Here is a 22253-nt window from a genome sequence, read left to right on the forward strand (position 1 = left end):
GATGGTGAGTGAGGTGGCAGCATAAGAGCTTGATGGTGGTAAGGAAGTGGTGGAGGAGCAAAGGGAGAGACGACGACAGACTGAAAGGTGGTTGAAAATGAGATGCAATTTTTTTTTACCTAATAAATGACTTATCAAATTGTTGGTTGTTATTCATTTTAAATGAACGCCCCAGATTACAACTATTGCATCTCGTACTAAAGTTTTGTTCACAATCTCAATCTATAGTTTTAGTAGAGAACTAACAAATTGCATATGATATAACTAAATGATAAGGGTCCTCCTTCCAAATTAGATTACACAAAAAAAAAAAAAAAAAAAAAAAAAAAAGAAGAAGAAGAAAGAAAGAAAAAGAAAAGAAAAGAAAAAAGCCCTCCTTTTTTCCACCAATCAATACGTATCACATATATATTGTTTCATCAAATTGGTAACTTTTATGAACAAGTTTTTCCTGATGTATGGGTATCTTCACTATCATCATAACTTGCCCTTAGTAGATCTTCTCACCTTTAAACCTGTGTATCATAAGCATAAATAGTAACTAATGAATAATATTGTCTACATACTTTGTGCACCATATGTCGTAGAATGTTAATTTTGAGTGTTCGAGCTTAACTTACTCATAATATTCAATCTTAATTCTTCCAGCAGTGGGATGGGCAATTATAGAGAAAGTATCTTCAGAAAGATTGATGGTTCCGCGGCATCCTGGTGGACAATAATCGACAATTTTAACTGTAACGAAGTCTACCTTACAAGGTTGTGGTGCTAGGTTTGTGGCACCAATACACTTTACAAGGTAATATTTCCCACATGCTCCCCTATTCTCCCATATTTCATCACTTGCTCCGGCTATAAAGTCACCATCATCTTTATATCCATTACACACAGAGGCTGACAAAAGTTTTTGAAAATTAATCTTCGATGGTTTAATTCTCAAATTAGGACCTAGATTTATTTAACTAGTAGCTAATACCATTCTTTAGGTTATTCTTGAGATCTAAAGTTGAGTTTATGTAGACAAATCAAACCCATGAGAGGTACAAGTTATGTTATTAGTGATTTTAAATTTTACAGGCAAATCCCTATAAACAGAAAATAAATTTAACAACAAAAGAACAACTTCATTATGAAACACAAGCATATATAGTGTTTCCACCGTGCAAATCAAGCAAGTAATTCAACATATACAGCAGCATAAGGTAAAATACAAGTGTTAAATCAAACATACACATAAGAATTATGTTCCAACGTGTGTGTTTAAGATTTCCAGGCTTTGTCCCATTTATGTGTAAACAAATTGTATACCTATTTTATATTTGAAAGTCATTGTATATATATAGAAAAAATTACACTTGTTCTCTCAAACTACTACGAACTTTTCCCTGTCCCCCAAAATTTTGAAAGTTGTGATTAACTCTTAAAATGACCAAACCCTTTTACTTAACCCCCCTTTCTGTAGGGTTTTTTTTGTTAAATTTTGTCACGTGCGATACACATGATTGAAAATGAAAAGAAAATACATGCATCGGATATAAAAAACAAAAAAAAACAAAAAAAAAACAAAACAAATAACACGTAGAAGGATTCCCATAGCTTGGCCATGGGTCTTCACGGATTCATGGCCAGAGCGCACAACCCGGCCATGGGTCTCTATGGAAGGAGACCCACAGCCAAAGACCCACGACCTAGTTGGGGGTCTCTTTTTCTAATTAATTTTCTGCTTAAGTATAAGCCAAAAAAGATATGAATCATTTGATATTGGTCTGGATTCAATAATTAAATTGAGAAATATAAAAAACAACATGATAAACTCCTCGACTACATTTTCATTAATTGTGATTGAATCCTTTATATTAATATAGTCCAAGATTGGTCTGGATTCAATAATTAAGGGAAAATATAGAAAAGCCCACTGTACTGATAGCCAATTTTAAAATAGCCTCCTGAATTTCAAAGTGCACTAGTATGACTCATCAAACTACCAAAATGTGTCTAAACGGCCATTTTTGTTGAAATATTTCTATAATACCCTTATTCTCTTAAAACCTAAGATAAAAAAAAAATTAATAAAAAAAATGTTTTTTGAAGAAGAAATTTTAAAAAACTATTAATATAAAACCAAAAAGTTAAAAAGAAATTAAAAACTTAAAAATTAATTAAAAATAAGAAAAGGGGTGGCTCGGCAGTCGCGCCAATTAAAAAATTTTAATTTTTTAATTTCTTTTAATTTTTTGTTATATTATATATTATTAATAGTGACATATGTCGTTATTTTATTGATACTAACGTGGCAAACTAACAAACTCCATCAATTGTCTTGATGGAATCCATAAAAGTGGCATTTTTTCACACTTTGGTAGTTTGATGAGTTACATTAGTACACTTGAAAATTCGGAGCCTATTTTAAAATCGGTTGTTAGTTCAATGGGCTTTTTTATATTTTTCCCAATAATTAAATTGGGAGAACAATATTTGAACTTCAATCTCAATTTCATTTATAGCATGAACGGAATTCATATGTAGAAGTACATATTCTTAGTTCTAATGTTGTTCATGGATAGATATACATGATCCTCTTGGTTAGAAAAATTAAAATTGATCATGTTAGAAATGACTTTATATTCGATCATCAAATGATATAATAGTTATGACCGGTTAATTAAAAAAATTTAATCTAATTGTGAATGTTTTATCTCTCTCCCCCACCCCCTCCCCTCCCCTCCCCTCAATAATTGTTCCTCTTTTTCTTACAATTCTCATAAAACATTATTAATTAAAATAGTATAAATATTTAAGGTCGAAATCCAAATAAAAAAGGAACGAGATAAGCATTTTCACTTTTACAAACTGAAATTGTTCTAACTTGATACGTGAAAAGACTCTCTTTGAATTTATACCACAAAACCAGCACAATCCCTTTTAGAATTATAAAACCCCTTAATTAACAATCTAAATCACATGAAGAATACAAAATCTGCAACTTGAATGAAGAACCAGGTATACTGCCAGAGAGGGAAACAACAACAGTGGGACAGATTTTGTGGCAACCTCCACCTTTAGGAGTGATCAAAATCAATTGGGATGATGTGGTCGACAAGATGATGGGTTGTATTGGCATTGGTATCATAGCTTGTGACTGCTATGGTATTTTTTTTTTTTTTTCTGGGTGCCCGTAGTTTTTCCCTACAGCTAGTGGTGGATCCAAAAGGGGCGGAGGCAATTGCAGCACTCAATGCATTATTGTTCAGAAAGAGGTGGGTTTTTTTTTTTATATAATCTTAAAAGGTGATGCTGTATCGATTGTTAAAGACATAAATTCGAATAGTTCTTATATGCACAGCTCAGGCCATTCATATAAGGTATTAAAGAAGAGCTAGGTACATTTAGATCCTATTCAGTTGTCCACGTACGGAGAGAAGCAAATTTTGTGGCTCACACTCTTGCAAGGGACGTAGCCAGTACTAGCAATGATCTTAGTTGGTTGGAAGACATTCCTATTAGTATTTGTGATATTGTAACTAGGAAACAAGTTGTCCCCAGATCCTGATTCTTTGGATCATCTCTTTTTCTATCCTCATTTATAAGATTGAATGAATTGTTTCAAAAAAAAAAAAAAAAATTAACAATCTAAATATACAATAATACATGGTATATAAGCATATATATACTTACGAACATAAGGACGTTTGTAGAAGGTGGCAATCCCATTTTTCCATTCGCCAGGCCTAGCATGCAAAATGGAGGAGAAACATATTATGGTGCCAACTATAATCAAAACTTAAATATTTGGTCCGATTCTTTTTCTCTTACAAATTCCTAAAGATATTTAGTTTCATAAAATGAAAGGTTTAATCCATTTTATAGTGGCGTCCTAACAAGTCCCACTCATGAAGGGGTTTACAACCTAATGCTCACATGAAGGGGTTTTTTAACAATATGATCATGTTGCATTATACTTCCATATTATTGGATCATTTTCAAGATAAAGACTACCATAATTTGAAATTTAATTTAATATTATTGAGGAATATTATATAAACAATATCTTAAGACTAAACAATATCGGATCTGGATCAAGCTAATTAGTCCCCATATTGTTTATATGAAATTTATATGGAACCAATGTGATATTGAACTGTTAAAATAACTGGAAAATTCTGAATAGAATACTATATTTATGTGTCTTAAACTGTCTACAAGAGGGGGCTATTTATATTTGAATAAGTCGATCTATATAAGTAAACCTAAATTGACTTATACAAGGAAACATAAATTGACCTAGACTAGGAAATATAAACTAGGGAATTAATGTACAAAATAAATCAAATACGATAAATCAGACATATACGATAAATGTCAGAGTATATTCTGAGTATATTCTAACATTCCCCTGCAAACTCAAGGTGGTAATGTTGAAGCCAACTTGAGTTTGGAAACAAGATCAGGGAAACATCCAGATGGATGTGCTTTGGTGAACACATCAGTCAACTGATCAGCATAAGCAATAGGACAAAGGTGGAGAGTTCCCTGCAAAAGATGATGATGCACAAAATGACAGTCAGTCTCAATGTGTTTAGTGCACTCGTGAAATTCATCATTGTGCGCAATCTTAATCACACTTTGACTATCACAAAATTTAGGAGAACTTAACGTCTGAGTTGCACCCATATATCCTATAGGAGAATGGAGCTAGGCTAGCTCAGAGGTGGTGTCAGCAAGAGCACGATACTCTGCCTCAGTATTAGAGCGGGCAACAACAAATTATTTCTGGCTATGCCAAGAGATGAGAGAATCACCAAGTAAAAAATAATAACCCGTGTTGGAACGACGATCAATGGGATCACCTGCCCAATCTGCATCTGAATACACTTGTAAGTCTAATGATGAGTGAGATGAAAAATGGAAACTATGAAATAATGGGCCCTTCACATAGTGAAGGATGCGAAGAACGGAAGAATAGTGAACTAAGCGTGGTGCTGTCATAAACTGTCAACTGCATAAGCAAGATCTAGTCGTGTGGCAATAAGATAGATGAGGCTCCCAACTAACTGTCTATAGAGAGTGGCATCGAGATGTATCTGACCATCAGTGGCTCAAAGCTTGACATTTGTCTCTAAAGGACTATCAACAGTTTTATAATCAATAATGCCAGCTCGAGAGAGGGGATCAGAAGTACATTTAGCCTGAGAGAGATAATAGCCATCTGAATCAAAAGAGACTTCCAGGGCAAGGAAATAAATGAGGGAATCTAGATCCTTCATCTCAAATTGCTGACACAAATTTTTTTGAAGATTACGAATACCAACAGTATCATCTCCGGTAATAATCATATCATCAACATATAGTAGGAGAAGAATAAGCCCAGAATCAGACCGTCGAATGAACAATGCAGAATCATAGGAGCTAGAAACAAACTCAATCTGAGCAATAATAAAGCTGAATTTAGTAAACAAAGCACGACGAGCCTATTTCAACCGGTACAATGCCCGACGAAGACGACAAACTTTGTGCAGCAGATGAATGTATTTAGGGGAGTGTAACACCCCGGTCCCATATTGGGATGATGAGTTGCCCACATAGAGTAGGTGATTTATAAAGATAGTCACGAGGAATACAAGAATCAGCCGCGGCATACGAATTGAAGAAACGTTCGAAGCAGCAGATGACTCGCCCAGTCAAGAGGCAGGCTATTAGAAATGGTTCTAAACCCACTATGGGTAAGAGCTTCCAGCCAAAGATCAGCGGCCGAAAGACTATCTGTAGTAAATGCTCAAGGATCCACGAAGGAGATTGTAGGCAAGGAACGTCCACTTGCTTTAGATGTGGAAAGCCTGGACATTTCTTGAAGGACTGTCCTACGAATACTGCTGAAGGAACAAAATCTCAAGGAAGCGGAGCACAGGCGCGGGTATATTCTCTTATGCCCGAAGAAGAAGGAGTCGAAGTGATGAAGAGGATGCGGATGTAGTAACATGTAGCATTCCTCTATTCGGTAAAGTAGCAAGCACTCTTTTTGACTCAGGTGCAACGCATTCCTTCATATCATCTACATACGTTAAATTGTGTAGCATGACTCCTCGACCCTTGAACCAAAACATAACTGTGTCCACACCTACTAGGAATGTAGTTACTTGTAGGAAATTCATTGAGAACTGCCCTATCATCATAGGAGATAGAGTCCTACCGGCAAACCTAGCAGTGTTTCAAATGTTAGGTTTTGATGTAATTTTAGGAATGGACTGGTTGTCAAAGCATTATGCCAATATCGACTGTAGGAAGAAAGAAGTTATTTTTCTCTCTCCAAACGAAGAAGAATTCAAATTTTGTGGATCTCGAGTACGAGCCACTCCACCTCTTCTTTCTGCAATTCAAGCAAGGCGGAGCATTAGCTGTGGTGCGCAAGCATTTTTAGCCTATGTCAAGGCGGAGCCGGAAGGAGAACGTAAGCTGGAAGATATACCTGTAGTGCGCGATTATCCCGACATTTTCGCCGAAGTTACAACTGGATTGCCACCTGATCGAGAAATCGAGTTCTCTATCGATCTGATGCCAGGAACTCAACCCATTCATAAAGCACCATACCGTATGGCGCCATCAGAATTAAAGGAGCTAAAGAAGCAACTTGAAGACTTGGTAGACCGGGGTTTTATTCGCCCTAGCGTTTCACCATGGGGAGCACCCGTTCTGTTTGTAATGAAGAAAGATGGATCTTTGTGTATGTGCATTGACTACCGTGAACTCAACCGAGTAACAATCAAGAACAAGTATCCGTTGCCGAGGATTGACGATCTCTTTGACCAATTGAAGGAAGCTGCGATATTCTCCAAGATCGACCTTCGATCGGGGTATCACCAGCTTAAGGTAAAGGAAGCAGACATTCCAAAGACGGCAATACGTACGCGTTATGGACATTACGAATTCTTAGTCATGCCATTTGGAGTGATTAATGCACCTTCTGTATTCATGGATCTAATGAATCGAGTGTTTCACAAGTACCTTGATCAGTTTGTGGTGGTGTTCATAGATGATATCTTAGTTTACTCTGCCAATAGCAAAGATCACGAAGAACACCTAAAGACAGTACTGAGCATCTTGAGAGAGAAGAAGCTTTTTGCTAAGCTCAAGAAGTGTGAGTTTTGGCTGAAGGAGGTCTCATTCTTAGGTCACGTAATTTCGAAAGATGGAGTAGCAGTTGACCCAAGAAAGATTGAAGCAGTGACAAATTGGGAGCGGCCATCGAATGTAAATGAGATACGGAGTTTCCTAGGATTTGCGGGATACTACCGAAGATTTGTTGAAGGTTTTTCTAAGCTTTCAAGACCTTTAACTGCTTTAACAAAGAAGAATGCTCATTTCATCTGGAGTGATGAATGTGAAGATGCTTTCAAGAGCTGAGGCAAAGGTTAGTATATGCACCTGTCCTGACCCTTCGCGATGCATCTCTTCAAGGCCTAGGTTGTGTGCTCATGCAGCAAGGCAAGGTGATCGCCTACGCGTCAAGACAACTAAAGGACCACGAGAGAAATTATCTTGTGCATGATTTGGAACTTACAGCCATCGTTTATGCATTGAAGATTTGGAGACATTACCTACTTCAAGAGACAGTGGAAATCTACACCGACCACAAGAGTCTCAAGTCCATTTTCACGTAAAAGGAATTGAATATTAGGCAGCGAAGGTGGCTTGAGCTAATCAAGGATTATGATTGCAATATTATGTACCATCCAGGGAAAGCAAACGTTGTAGCAGATGCATTAAGCAGGAAGTCGTGCGGTAGAATCTTAAATTCTATCACCACCCCAGATCAACTGGCTCAATGTGTAAAGGTGATCCAATTGAACGTTGCGAAGGAGCAAGCAATCTTAGCAACTCTGGTTATTCATCCTCTAACTTCTGATAGAATCAAATCGGCCCAGGAGAATGATCTTGAAGTGCAAGGATTGATGAGGAAGGCTAATCGCAGCAGTGCTTCTGGATTTTATTTCACGGATGACGGTTTGTTGAGAATGGGTGACACTAGGATTGTTATACCTAACGATGTGGAGCTGAGAAGAGATATCTTAGATGAAGCTTACAAAACACGATATACGGTTCATCCGGGGAGTACCAAGATGTATCAAGATTTGAAGGAGAAATTCTGGTGGCAGGGCATGAAGCGAGATGTTGCTGAATACGTGGCCTAGTGTCATGTATGTCAACAAGTGAAAGCTGAACATCAAAGACCTGCAGGGCCTCTTCAACCTTTAAGTATCCCGGAATGGAAGTGGGATCAGATTGCCATGGATTTTGTAGTAGGCTTACCAAAGGCACCCGGTGGCCAAGATTCCATTTGGGTTGTGATTGATAGGCTTACCAAAAGTGCTCGTTTCATTCCATTTCATATCACCGACCCGGTACCTAAGTTAGCTGAAATGTATATTAGAGACATCGTCAGATTACATGGAGTGCCAGTCTCTATTGTATCTGACAGAGATTCCCGATTTACTTCTAGGTTCTGGAAATGCTTACAAAACGCATTGGGAACTAAGCTAAATATTAGCACTGCATATCATCCTCAAACCGATGGACAATCAGAGAGAACTATTCAGATTTTGGAAGACATGTTGAGATTGTGCGTGCTGGACTTTAAAGGTAAGTGGATTAAATATTTACCTTTATTCGAATTTGCCTACAACAATAGCTTTCAGGCGACTATTGGAATGGCACTGTATGAAGCGCTATATGGACGGAAATGTAGATCCCCACTATATTGGGATGAAATGGGTGAAAAATATCTCATCGGGCCAGAAATGATACAAGACATGAAGGACAAGATCTCTATTATTCGGAGATGGATGCTGACAGCCCAAAGCCGGCAAAAGAACTACGCAGACAAGCACCATCGTCAATTAGAATTCAATGTGGGTGACCTTGTCTATCTAAAAGTCTCGCCGATGAAAGGAGTAATGCGGTTTGGCAAGAAGGGGAAGTTGAGTTCAAGATTTGTAGGACCCTTCGAAGTTAAAGAAGTGATTGGCCCCGTGGCATACAAAGTTGAGTTACCGCCAGCTTTATCTGAAATCCATAACGTCTTCCATGTTTCTACTTTGAGAAGACATGTTCATGATCCGCACCATGTCATAGACTTCGAGCCTCTTCAAGTTCAAGACAATCTCAAATACGAAGAATTGCCAGTTCAAATTCTTGATCACAAGGAGCAACAACTAAGGACCAAAACTATTCCTTTAGTTAAAGTCCTATGGCGAAACCACGATGTTGAGGAAGCATCTTGGGAACTTGAACATGAAATGAGGAACAACTATCCACATTTGTTTTGAGGTTTGAAAACTCTTTGCGGTATTTGATTAAAATACTTGCTATGTTTTTAAATGTCATACATTTGTGTTATGTATTTGTCTTGATTTTCAGGCATGGATCTGGAAGGGAATCCTATGCCACCTGGTTTACCATTAGTGCCTCCTGACGTTCCAGAGGACCTACCAGCACCTGCTGATATTCCTTTGGAACAGCAAGCAGCCTCAGGCTTGTTTGCATTGGGACCTATTCCTTTGGGTGTGTTTGATCCCGTGGGAGAGTTCATGTTACTGCAGCAGACTTACTTTAATTATCAGGCTCTTAACGAAATGATACTTGATAGGATGGCTCAGATACATCATGAGATGGGATGGGATATTCCGATGGAAAACTTTGCCCCTGAAGATGAAAACCAGCCGGAGGAGGAAGCTCCTTTTGATCAGGCGGAAGAGATTCCTGCAGCACCACCCATGGATATTTTCATTGATGACGACGATGACTAGGTAACAAGAAAGAAATTATTATTTCTTGATTTTTATTAGATTATATTATGTCTATTAGGATTGCAAATTTCGAGGACGAAATTTTTGTAAGAGAGGTGGGATGTAATGCCCGGAAAAGACACCATACTTAAGTCATTGATATATGTGCATACATAAGTATAGGGCTTAAGAATTACTAATAGTCTAATAAATTATATAGTTATGCATGTAGAGAGTTGGATCAGTGGAGTTAAAATCGATCGAGCGACTTCCTGGTCGATCGAGAGATTATAGGTCGAAGTCGATCGAGCGACTTTATTATCGATCAAGCGACTTCACCAAGTGCAGTGCAGTTTTCGTTAAATGCAAAAATTGATTTTTTCACCTAATAATTTGGGACCCACACATTGTACTTGATGCCAAATGATCATACCCATATTTAGTTAGCCTAGTTAATCCATTTTGGTCGAAACCCAACTAGATTTCCTTGGATATCATGTAATCATAGACTAAGATATGAAATAGTCACCTATGAGATTTGAGCTATGAATTTGAGGTATTGGCTGGCTCAAATCCGGCCATTGAGGTGTTGATTTGTTGGTTTGATCTCAGCCCTTCAAGAGTACTATATATAGGATGCATGGGGAGTTGATTTTCATGAAGAGGAAACCAAATTTTAGCCTAAACGCTATCTTGTTCTAGTGCTGTAGAAATAGCACGAAAATCCTCCCATTTCACCTCACTTTCCAGCAACTAGCAAGCCAAATTTAAGCTCCAAACCACCCTCATTCTCCCACAAAATCAGTAGTGAAATATGAGTAGAAACCACCTTTGATTTGAGACTAAGAAGCCAAGCTTTTCAAGTGGAATTCTCTTGGACAGCAACTCTCCTCCACTTTTTAAGACATTAGAAAACTTTGGGTGAGTATTTTCTCCCTTAAACTTCTCATAGAACAAGTAGTCCTATTGTTATTTTGAAATTGTGATTTGCTCTTGCTTTTAATTATGCACATATATGTATGTTGTATGAAAAGTTGGCTAACTTATATTATAGACATATGAGTATATGTGTAGGCATTGATGAGTGCCAAAAAGTGTATATTTGGACCCCTTAATTTACATTAGTTAAACCTTTAGCTTTATTACTTTATGATGTTTTGTTTAGTTTTGGTGATTTTACGTTTTTGCAGGACATAAAGAGAAAAATGGTTATTTTCAAGTGAAAATGCATAAAAGCTGGAGATTTGGAATTGCTGTGAAGTCGATCAATCGATTATAAAATAGATCGATCGAATTTATGCGGAGCTGGAATTTCAGAAACCCTAGCTAACTCTTTAAATACCATTCTTTTCTCATTTTTAGAAGCAGAGCCGCGGAGGAGGCCGCTTAGGAGTGCCCTAGCGGCCGATTTCTCTGTATTTTAGGGTTTTTGGGTCGATTTTGACCTAGAACTTCAATCTTTTGTAAGTTTATTCATTTTTAATGCATTCTTGTAGTTTATTTATGCTTTCTTTGTTCATGTCTAGCTAATACTTTCAGCTAGGGTTGAGGATGAAACCTCACCAGTGAATAGAAACTGAGTTTCATGCTTGTTTATGCTATTTGAGTTTATGGGCTTGATTTCTCATTGTTCTATTTCGGTTTTTGAGATTATTTTTTGATATCTCTTGTGATTTCCGGATACAAGTGATGATTTGATATGGTTTTATTAAATTGATGGCTTGGGTTTTCATGTATGTTGGATATTCATTGTGTTTCATTCTATGGATACATTTGATGATTTAGTTGAAACTAGATATCTTTTGTGATTTGTGGAAGAATGGATTCATTGAATGATTTAAACTATTTTTGAAGCAAAAGTAGAACATACCTAAAATTTGCATTTGAAAACCTCAAAATATGTGTGATGAGCATGAGATTAGGTTGCTATGATTTGGTGAGTGTGGATTCTAAAACCCTAGACCCTTTTATTTTCATTAATTTTGTTTATGTTTTATTTTATCAAAAACCCCTAAATTTGGAACTAGGTTAAAATAGGATTAGTTTGAATAGGGATTAATTTTTCGCAACTCAATTCCCTGTGGGATCGACCTCGCACTTGCATAACGCTATATTGCAAACGATTCGTGTACTTGCAAGTATTATAATTTGCACAACAGGCATGTGGGTGAGTGTTTACTACATGAGATAAGTAATTTGGAATGGGTAAATTGTGTTCTAAAATGGATCAAGAAATGTAAGTGTGAGAGTATATGTGTTGAGATTTTAATATATATATATATATATATAATAAGAAATAGGTGTATAACTTTGTAGGAATATGTGTGTGTGTGTGTGTGTGTGTGTGTGTGTGTGTGTGTGTGTGTGTTTGGATTTACTAACTTATAATGTGTAGATATATATATATATATATATATATATATATATATATATATATATATATATAGAGAGAGAGAGAGAGAGAGAGAGAGAGAGAGAGAGAGAGAGAAAGAGATATATGTGAGTGTAAATATTAAGAGGAAAGAGATGAATTTGTATTTAAAGAAATGAATGTGTTTTCAAATATTTATGTGTGTGTTATAAGGATGTGTGAATTAAAGGAAGGCAAATTCATATGTGTACTTGATTAAATGGCATTTGTATTCTTGTTTTTAAGGTATGTTATGTGTTAACTGATGCCCTAGAGAATGGATAATTATGGTAGTACTAATATAAGAATTGGTAAGTAAGCACTAAAATAAATAAATAGATACGAGATCATGTGTAAATCTGTGGCCGTTGTAATATCTAGGAAGAGATATGGTAATAATAATGTTTTCATAAATGCTTTATTAATCTATTATTATCACATGATGATTATTATGCAGTTGTAAAGGAAAATATTTGGAGCAGAAACTAGTAAGTATCTCTATACTTACTGAGGACGAAGCTGGTTGACTTTTCCTATAATATATGTCTACTGCTTTATTTACTTGTTTGCGCATGTGGCTTTTCATATTTTATTATTTTTAATAATCTGTCTAATAACAAGCTGTTGGATCTATATCCACAGTGGGTACATGAGGCTTCACATGAGTTCCTAGGTTCTCATTGAATGAGGAGGTACCTGAAAAGAGACTAATAAATACAAAAACTGGTGTACCTAGGTCACCAGGGAAACCGAGGTTTCCAGGAGCCTAGGCTCCCAAAGAAAATAATTAAAAGTTAAAGGGGAGGAAGCCCAGGCTTCAAATAAAACACTAACCGTGCCTAGGCCAACAGAGGAGTGGAAAAAGGGAAATATTTAAATCTCTACACTTAAAACTGTCATTGCTTTATGATTACGTTTATGTTCATTTTATGTCTATGATTCGCGATCATAGATTATATTTTGCATATACATGTGATTATATGGCCATTGCATTGTGTTGCATTAATTAAATAAATCAGCACTCAAATTATTATTAGAAACAGTGGACTCACTTTAGTGTTTATGTTGTTGTCTTCTCTTTGTATGGTATCTTGTAATGATTCAGGCTATGAAGAGGAAGAAGAATATCAGGACTATCCCGACTCATAGATGGTCCTTGGGTCAATCTTTTTGCAAGGCTGGATAGCCTTTCTTTTTGGGACTACCCTATTGTAGTTCACCCTACTTAGCTCAAGACATTACTTATGATCCTTCAGTTATATGTATATATTTGGCTTGTATGACTATCTTGCCCTGTGAGGCATGACTGTTATTACTGTTTGTATAATTATACTTACTGGCTTATTATATATTTTGAGGTATTTCAGTAATAGCTCTGAGGTGTCGATCTATTCCCAAATCTATATTACATTTATTTCGTTGTCAATAATTACCTCAGATAAGTTAGTAATGTCACGTGAAAATTCGAAAATTTTCACTTACGCTTTTTGTAAAAGCGGGGCGTTACAAATGAGATCACCATTGAGAAATGCATTTTTCACATCCATCTAAAAAGATCCCAGGGACGCATAGAGGCAACTGCAAGAAAAGATCAGACAGAGGTAAGTCGAGCTACTGGTGCAAACGTCTCTTCATAATCAATAGCATCCCCCTGATTGAACCCATTAGCCACAAGATGTGCCTTGTATCGCTCAACAGACCCATCAGATTTTGTCTTAATCTTGTATACCCACTTGCACCCCATCGTAGTTTTCCCCGGAGGTAAATCAACTAAGTCTTAAGTGTGAGTTTTGGAGAGAACATAGAGCTCTTCAGACATAGCTTTCTGCTAAAGAGGGTCAGTGTGAACTTCATGAAAAGAGTGAGGTTCATGAAGAGTAGCGATGACAAAAAAACGATGATAATCAAGAAGATGAGTAGTCCATATTGTTTACATGAAATTTATAAGGGACCAATGTAATATAGAAGAATTATTAAATTTTAAATTCTAAGAAAAAAAGGTGATCCTTTAGTTTTTATTTGTTTGAAAAATGGTCCATGGCATTCCAAAGAAGAAAAGGAAAAAAGGAAGGAGTCTCTGGGTTTTCAGCCTTTAAAAAATCAGACGTCCTTCCACTAGCACTAATGACATTCCAATACAGAAGATTTGGTGTGCTAATTTGACTCTTTGATGAGACTCGTTAAAGAAATTGCACCAAGAGTATTCCATCTCTTCCAAGAATATGGATATAATGTTGTAAAAGGTCGCCCTTGGGCAACATATGAAATTGAGGCAAAACATATGATGGTACAAACTATAATCATGAAAAGTTGAATATTTGCTCCAATTATTTTTCCATTTGAAATTCCTAAGATATATGTAGTATCATAAAACAAAAACTTCAATCCATTTTATAGACGCGTCCCTTAGAAATGCCTAAAGATGTATATATACAACCCAATTCTCACATGAAGGGGTTATTTAGTTCTATCATATTAAAGGTTGAAGTGACTTTTGATTAAAGTCATTCACCAAGTTTATTTGGTATGGGCAATGACGTATCACATAAGTTTTCATTTGTTTTAATCAGAAATATTCAAATTAAACACCTATTATTTGATGAGTGAAGTTTAACCCCATTAGAAAGGTAAGAGAAGATTCTAACCCTTATACTTGTTATATAGTGAGATCATTTGTAACGACCCACTCAAACGATACAATATTGTTCGCTTTTTAGGCTCCTCCGAACCATTTACTGTAAATCATGTTTAACTATATTAATAATTGGTGGTGAATTTTTAATTTATTTATTTTTAGTGAGCTAGCTGGCCTCATAGGAGTAGGGTTGTACAAACAGACAGTTATTAACCGTAACTAACCACTATCATCTTATGCGGATAACAATTTTAGGGTAAGCAAATGCAGTTAATACCAACATTTGCATATTCTATATCATCTAAAACGCTAGGGCAAAAAAAATAATACTAAAAAAGGCCCAAAACATTTTCAAAATCATTTAAAATAGGTCCTAATAGAGACCCGAAAAAGGCCCATTACCTAATTTGCAAAGAACAGTTAGTAACCTTATTCAATAACTACAACAACTGTGCAAATAGCAGTTAGTAATTGCATATTACAGATGCGGATGCGGTTATCACATAATGCGGATGCAGTTATCACTTTGGCTAAGAACTGCATCCGCATGTACAACCCTACATAGAAGTATTATTTCTCTTTTGGCCATAATCCTAATGACCCGTTTGTTACACAAAATGACTATTTCATTAGGAAAATGAATAGCTGTTACTAAGAATGGAAGCAAGTGGAATGGAATAACTATTCTTATTCCTTAGTTTTGTGATAACACATATGCACTCACTAGAATGGAACCAAAATTACTAAAAAAACCTATTTCTTTCTTCTTCTTCTTCTTCTTTTTAATAATAATAAAAAAAAAAAAAAACACTAAAAAACTAAAACAGAATGAAAATCTGTGGGTGACTGACCACCCATAACAGAACCCCGAGGGTGGTGCGACAACCCCTAATGGCACCCGGGGTGGAAAAGATTATGCTCAATTAGCGTCGTGTGTGGCTGCAACCACTTCGAGCTCATTAGGTTTCCTATCAATTCAGGATTAGTGATTGCTCCTTTGAAAGTAATGAGTATATCTCTTTCTACCAAGCTTTCTAACGGAGTCGTTAGAGGATATCGCAACATATCCAATCCAACGGCCACATGAAGCAACAGTTTGGATCAAAAAATTGATGTCATGGGTGGCGTAGATGTACTTGGTGATGTCATAACCAGAGATCTCCATCTCGACTTCCCTTAAAACGTTCGTTTTGCCGTATTTACAATTCAGGTAGCATTTTAAGGTGGGATCAAGATCAAAAGCCTTGCAACATGCCTTGGCAAACTCCCTATACCAGACAATCTCTTGCCGGAGAAGAGGGTGCAATGGTTGAACAAGATCTTCCTAGTCGTCTAAACCTTGAATCTCTCTCCAAAGATGAGTCAAACTCGAGCTAGTTTTGATCGGCCTGGCTGCTACCAATGTTGTTGATATGAGAGAAACAACAATTAACCGTCTAGCTGAAGATCATTGATCAGTTTTTTTGGGCAACGAAACTTGCCCAAAGGAACATGGTTTCTATTGGTTTTGATGTAAAATTTGTGGAAGCCATTGAAGGTTTATGTTGAGAGAGACAAAGGAGATTATGATGGATGGTGGAGGCAGTGCCACATATTTCTTCTGTTTTAATTTTTTTTTTTTTTAATATTTAGGTTTAAAAAAAATAATGGAATTTTTGTTGTTGTAAAATATAGTTTATTTATAAAGGAATAGCTATTCCTCTCCTTTTAGGTATCTCTTTTCGTATGTGAATAATTATTTCCTCCTAAGAATGGTACGCAACTAAATAAAATAGTATCTATTCCACATGAATAGCTATTCTATTCCAATAACACATTCTGTGAACCAAATTAGTCATAAAAGTTTTAATGTTTATGTTGGTGTACCTAGTTTTGATGGGCTCATAAGGCCTGTCTACGTCAAAGGTTCCCCATGCCCAAACATAGCCCAATGTACAACCAATGTCATTCATTAATCGAGAGCTCATAGTGCCCGCCTGTAACACCCAAGAGATTAAAATGCGTGTTTGAAATGTTAATGAAATAACGAAATGCATAAAATATACACTAAGGTCAAAATAAGATAAAGTACATAACAAAATTGACTTTTGGAGGTTAGGATGACGAATTTTGAGCTCGAAAATGCACTTATCAAGCATGACCACGAGGTGCGCATAGAAAAGAGCTTTCCGGAATGGGGTCGTTTGCGCAGTTCCTATACTCATAGCCTAAGTTACGACCAAATTACTATGAAGTTCACGATAGCCGGTCAAAATCCATTCCATTGGAGATCTACAACACGTAGTAGCGATAGGAAAAAGCAAAGCCAAGTGACCACGTTTGAACGGAGAATGTGCCAGTCGAATGGGAGGAATCTCCATTGTCATTTTCTCTCTCTTGCTTCTGCTTATTCTTTGTATACTTTAATACTTTATCACAAAATTCTACATGATATCATAGTCACTTCCTATGAGCTTTTTCTTTCTCATGCTTATGCCGCCATCACCAGCTGTCGCACACTACCACACGTGCCCCTTCTAGATTCTAACTTCGATTTCACGCATTTCAAATAAAAATATACTATCCACATGCTCACACCGCTATCCAATTCGCAAAACCCTCTCACCAACACCAAACGTCACCGCTAGATCTGGAACACTAGAACAGGTTTCTCCACCAACTAACCTCATTACTAGGGTCAAAGTATATGATTTATCCAAATCCAGTTTTCTCTGCCACCAAAACTAGATCATGGGTTGTCATGTGCCCTATAAGCATCACCTTTTTTGTCGTCTTTGGCGCCTCTAGTTGCAGACATTTATTGAGGACTATTTTTTGGGGCTCGATGATCGAGTGTCGACCCCACATTCTGTGCAAACCAACACGGCCCAATTCAAGAGGTACCCCAGGTTCCCTTCAATGGGTCAACGAAAAGGCCTCACCACGTCACTGTCGATCAACAAATATGGTCGATGCTAAACTGATATTACATTATTCTGAAAGGTTTGTTGCTAATTAAACAACCACAATCCCGTTGAATGCATTTGTTGGAGACTTGCAACCCACCCGAAGTGCCAGTGCTAAGGGTCCGTGCCAATAACAACTATGCCATTGCAGAGGAAACTGTTGTTCAACATGGCACCACCGTTGGAGGCCGATCAAGCATTGTTGGGAAATTTACCGGAGCATGGTAATGTACCCCAAATCACATCTCGATGGGAAATTGGCTAGAACATGGTCATGGACATTGTACCCCGCCACATCATATCTCATTTCGGCAATTCAATTGCCCAGAGCATGACCATGTATCATCCTATATTATATCTTCATTGAGCAATTGCCCAGAGTACAGTCATGTACCATGTACCTTACTACATTGGTCAGAGCATGGTCATATACCCTAAATTATATCTCATTGGACAATTGGTCAAAGCAAGGGAAAATGAGTTTTAATAAAAAAGTGTCCTTTTGATGTTAGCTCTTTTTATTAAAAAATTAAGTTTTAACAAAAAGAGCACGCTGCCCCTATGTATCAGGGCTCCAAAGCAAGACCATGTACCCAAGATTACGTCTCCCGGCCCTGAGCAGTATCATGTACCCTAGATTCTATCTTATCGGCAGCTAATCAGAGCCCAAGCAGAGCAGCGGTTGGTCGTTCGATCTGCAGTTTGTCTTGCGCAACCTAACTCATTGAAACAAGATACTTATTGTCCTTCAATTTTTTCATCTTAACTGAAAAAGCGACGTCTGCTTAAAAAAGAAAAGAGAGTTCTGTATGGTAAAAGAACGAATGACACAGTTTTACGTTAAATCTAGGCCCTTTCTTTTTCTACAACAATCCAGATTCTATATCAATATATGGAACAATCATTAGAAGGCCCCTAATGCATTCATCTTGTGAGAAAGGATGCAACATGATTTTCAACAATCCAATGAATGTGCGGATGCTCTGGCTAAGAAGGACATATAGATGCTTAGCATGCACAATGACATCCTAATATGCTACGTACAACCCCTTCCATTTTCATTTTTTTCTGCTCTTGCATGTAATAGCTAGGAGAGAATATTGCTATACAAGCAAGGGCAACATATATTTGCACTTTCCATTGAACCCCCTCGATGACGGCATTTTGATAGCACATATATACAAACGAGATATAGAGAAAAATGAAACTACTAGAATTGAAGCATGACGGAAGGTAAAACAATAAAAAAAATAAAGATAATTCTTACGTTAATTCAGAGTCCCACCAAAATAACTATAAGAATATGTTGAATTAGAGTTTTACTGGCTTTGACAGTCTCAACACTAAAAGAGAAAAGAAAGCAAATATCAAACAAAACGTATGTCTTTTCATTCATTATAAACTGTCTACTACAATAGAACATTATGCTTAAATAGTCTAGAAGACTAAACTCTAACTATAACCCTAATATGACCGACTTTGGATCAAACACATTATTAAATTACAAAAATAAATTAAAACTTTAAGTCAACCCATTATTGAATTTCAAATAAAATTAATAATCTAAATAAAACTGCATCAAGAATATTCAAATTAAGTTGCACCAAATAGAAACCATATCAGCAATATTCTTAAACCCTGTACTCCAGAAAAGCACGAAGAAAAAGAATTCCACATGCACTCACTTTTCATCACTGAGGGTGCAGATTCGATTGTGAAAACTTATACAAGGCAAGAAGGTCGTCAAAACTGGGCTGCGGCTCCGGCTTATTTCCAGGACGAAGGCCGTCATCGTCGCCATCAAGGCCAAAACTCCAGCCGGCTGCAGAATCACGGTCATCAACGCCACTGCCGTCGTCAGAATCGCCGTCAACAAGGTCATGATCATCAACTCCGGGCTCGCCCTCATCAACACGGCGCTTGTGTTCAGAATTACCGCGGACCAGTTGATTGAAACGGGGCTCGGACGCAGCATAGTAGTCATCAGAATGACTATTTTTTCCTTCGAGATGTTTTTCTTGAAGGTAGCGACAGTCCAAATCTCGTCGGTTCCTGTGCGTAGTATCTTCAGAAGGGCTGCAGAGAAAATCGGTTGAGAGAGATTTGGGAGTGACGCGTTGAACCGCACGAGCCGAATGAGCAGCGAGTGATTGATAACGTGGAGAAGCGTGGAAATGATAGGAGCTGCGATTCTTTGGTGCCGAAGCCGAGCCGGAACGAGGATGGAAAATTGGGTGTTGAAAGGAAACCACTCCTTGCGTTGTCATCATCGATGGTTTGACTACGGCGGAGAAGTTCAACATGTCGCCTTATGTCTCTCACGACTGCAAGAGAGGCAATGGAGGGTTTAGGTTTATTTGTGAAGTGTCGTATTTTTTTAATTTTTTTTTTTAATATATATATATATTTTTAACAAAATGTTATTTTGGTAGGTGTGTTTAATTTGGAACATTATAAAATAATCACTTTTGGTAGAATTAGATTCCTCTCAAATTATTTCTCCAAATTTAAAAGAATTTGGACAAATAATTTTGGTAGGTGTATGTGTTTTGAAAGAGTTAGTCCCTCCACTATATTTTTCCTTTAAAAAACTTCACTTTTTGTAGGTGTGTTTTGAAATAGAATTAGGGTAAGCGCGTTAGGGATTGCGATTTCGTAGACAAAAAATATAATTTTAAATCAAATCGCATAAAATAAATCGTTTAAGAATTGCGTTTTTAAAAAATGCGATTTGAAAACTCAAAAACCTGCTTTTTCAAATCACAGGCAATGGGATGCTTTTTCAAAAATGCAAAATTTTAAATGTTAACATGTGATTTTGTTAAACATTTAATTGCATTTATAAAAAAATCACTTCTTCAAATCGCACATTTTAAAATCACTATTTTTAAATTGCACTTTTTAAAATCACAAACCTAAACAGACCCTAATCCCTCCGCTCTATTTTTCCTTTAAAAAACTTAACATCGTCACATCAAAACTATTAGTAATTGTTACCGTCTTTTTTATATGAATAATGATTCAATGCCACTCAAATATACAACTTTTCACCACCTTGCCTATGTGGCAAGGTGGTCCCCCACTATTTTTTAAATTTTTTTATTTTTTAAAAATAAATTAAAGTGAGAGACCACCTTGCCACATAGACAAAGTGGTAAAAAATTGAATATTTAGATGATAGTGAATCATTACTCTTTATATATATATATATATATATATATATATATATATATATATATATATATATATATATATATATATATATATATATATATATATATATATACCTTTAAAAAAACTTAATGTCGTGATGTCAAAACTATTAGTACTGGTTACTTGTCTTTATATATAGATATATTGTGTATTACAAAATAAATAAATAAAAAAGATAATTTGGGGGTAGGGAAGAACCACCCCGACACCCACCAGGGGGCGAATTCCAACGCCCATGGGTGGCGAGGTGGATCCCCACAAAAATAAATACCATTCTCTTTTTTATTTCCAATTTTTATTTTTAAATCATGCTAATTTGGTATATAGAACATGCAACACTCACAGATTTGAAGTGGCGGGTCATTAAGTTATTAGATTGAAAATTGACGAAGGAACTAACTCTGATAATTAGACAATTTCAAGTACAACATGTGATAATTTTTTGAAACCGAAATAGTTATTTGATAATGGTCCAAAGCATAGGTGCCAAAATAGCATTTAACCCTTTTTATTTTTTCTTATGCCCTTTCGACCTTCTATGATTTAAAAAATAGTAAAAAAAAAAAAAAAAGAAAGAAAGAAAGGAAAACACAAGTCCGTATCAGAAAATAATTATCTAATAGAAGAATTTTAAAGGCCACACAAGATCTTGACTAGGAGCATTCCAAGTGAGCTCTTTAAATTTTTTCTAAATTTTAGCTAAACAATCTATTTTTATTATTTTATTTAAAAAAATGTTTGGTTGTACCCTATCATCACACTCTTATCCCACCCTTGTCTAGATAGACAAATAATGTTGTTAAAAAAAATCAGGGTCTCACTATACTCTCTCTATAAATATTTTTCTATTTTAACTAAATATTATTTATTATTGGTTTTGAGAGTGTGTTAAAAAGCACAACCCATCACACACACACGATCAAGCACAATCACAAACTCTCTAATAATGATGTTCTCTCAGTTTCACTTCATGGTGGGTCTCAGAAAAAAAGTCTGGTTTTGAGCTTCTGATCTGCTGAATCCTTTTCCGTCACTTGTGGAAATCAGTTTTTGGGTTTTCAGATTCAGTGGAAGTGTCAGATGGGTTATTTCTGCACATCAAAAATCTAGGAGTGCTACAATGGAGATTTTCTGGTAAGGTCAGTGGAATTTTGCGGGTGATCATGGAGAAACAGAGCAGCTTTAGGGGTGCTACAATGGAGAAACAACAGGTTTTTCACGGGGTTGATGAAAAGCAGGGGAGAGTAAGAGAGAGAGAATTGAAAGTGAAA

The 22253-nt window shown here is 36.4% G+C and overlaps 1 protein-coding gene across 1 annotated transcript; it reads right to left on the bottom strand.

The window, feature by feature from the left end:
* Nucleotides 1-364: 364 nt before the first annotated feature.
* On the bottom strand, nucleotides 365-14528 carry LOC133876027 (EG45-like domain containing protein). The gene is made up of 3 exons (XM_062314331.1): nucleotides 14385-14528; nucleotides 3676-3728; nucleotides 365-894 (listed from the first exon to the last, which is right to left on the bottom strand). Exons 1-3 carry the CDS (start codon nucleotides 14468-14470, stop codon nucleotides 617-619), a joined length of 417 nt encoding a protein of 138 aa, XP_062170315.1. The 5' UTR covers nucleotides 14471-14528; the 3' UTR covers nucleotides 365-616.
* Between the last annotated feature and the right edge of the window lie 7725 nt (nucleotides 14529-22253).

This window comes from Alnus glutinosa, chromosome 8 (assembly GCF_958979055.1).
Source record: "Alnus glutinosa chromosome 8, dhAlnGlut1.1, whole genome shotgun sequence".
Classification (NCBI taxonomy): domain Eukaryota; kingdom Viridiplantae; phylum Streptophyta; class Magnoliopsida; order Fagales; family Betulaceae; genus Alnus; species Alnus glutinosa.

What these genes read in the sequence shown, in the direction of transcription:
- LOC133876027 (XM_062314331.1), bottom strand. Translation starts at nt 14,470, where the DNA reads ATGTTTTGCCTCAATTTCATATGTTGCCCAAGGGCGACCTTTTACAAC. An exon ending in GAAGAGATGGAATACTCTTG is followed by an intron (nt 3,729 to 14,384) that starts GTGCAATTTCTT and finishes TTTGCATGCTAG; the next exon opens with GCCTGGCGAATGGAAAAATG. An exon ending in CTACAAACGTCCTTATGTTC is followed by an intron (nt 895 to 3,675) that starts GTAAGTATATAT and finishes AACTTTTGTCAG; the next exon opens with CCTCTGTGTGTAATGGATAT.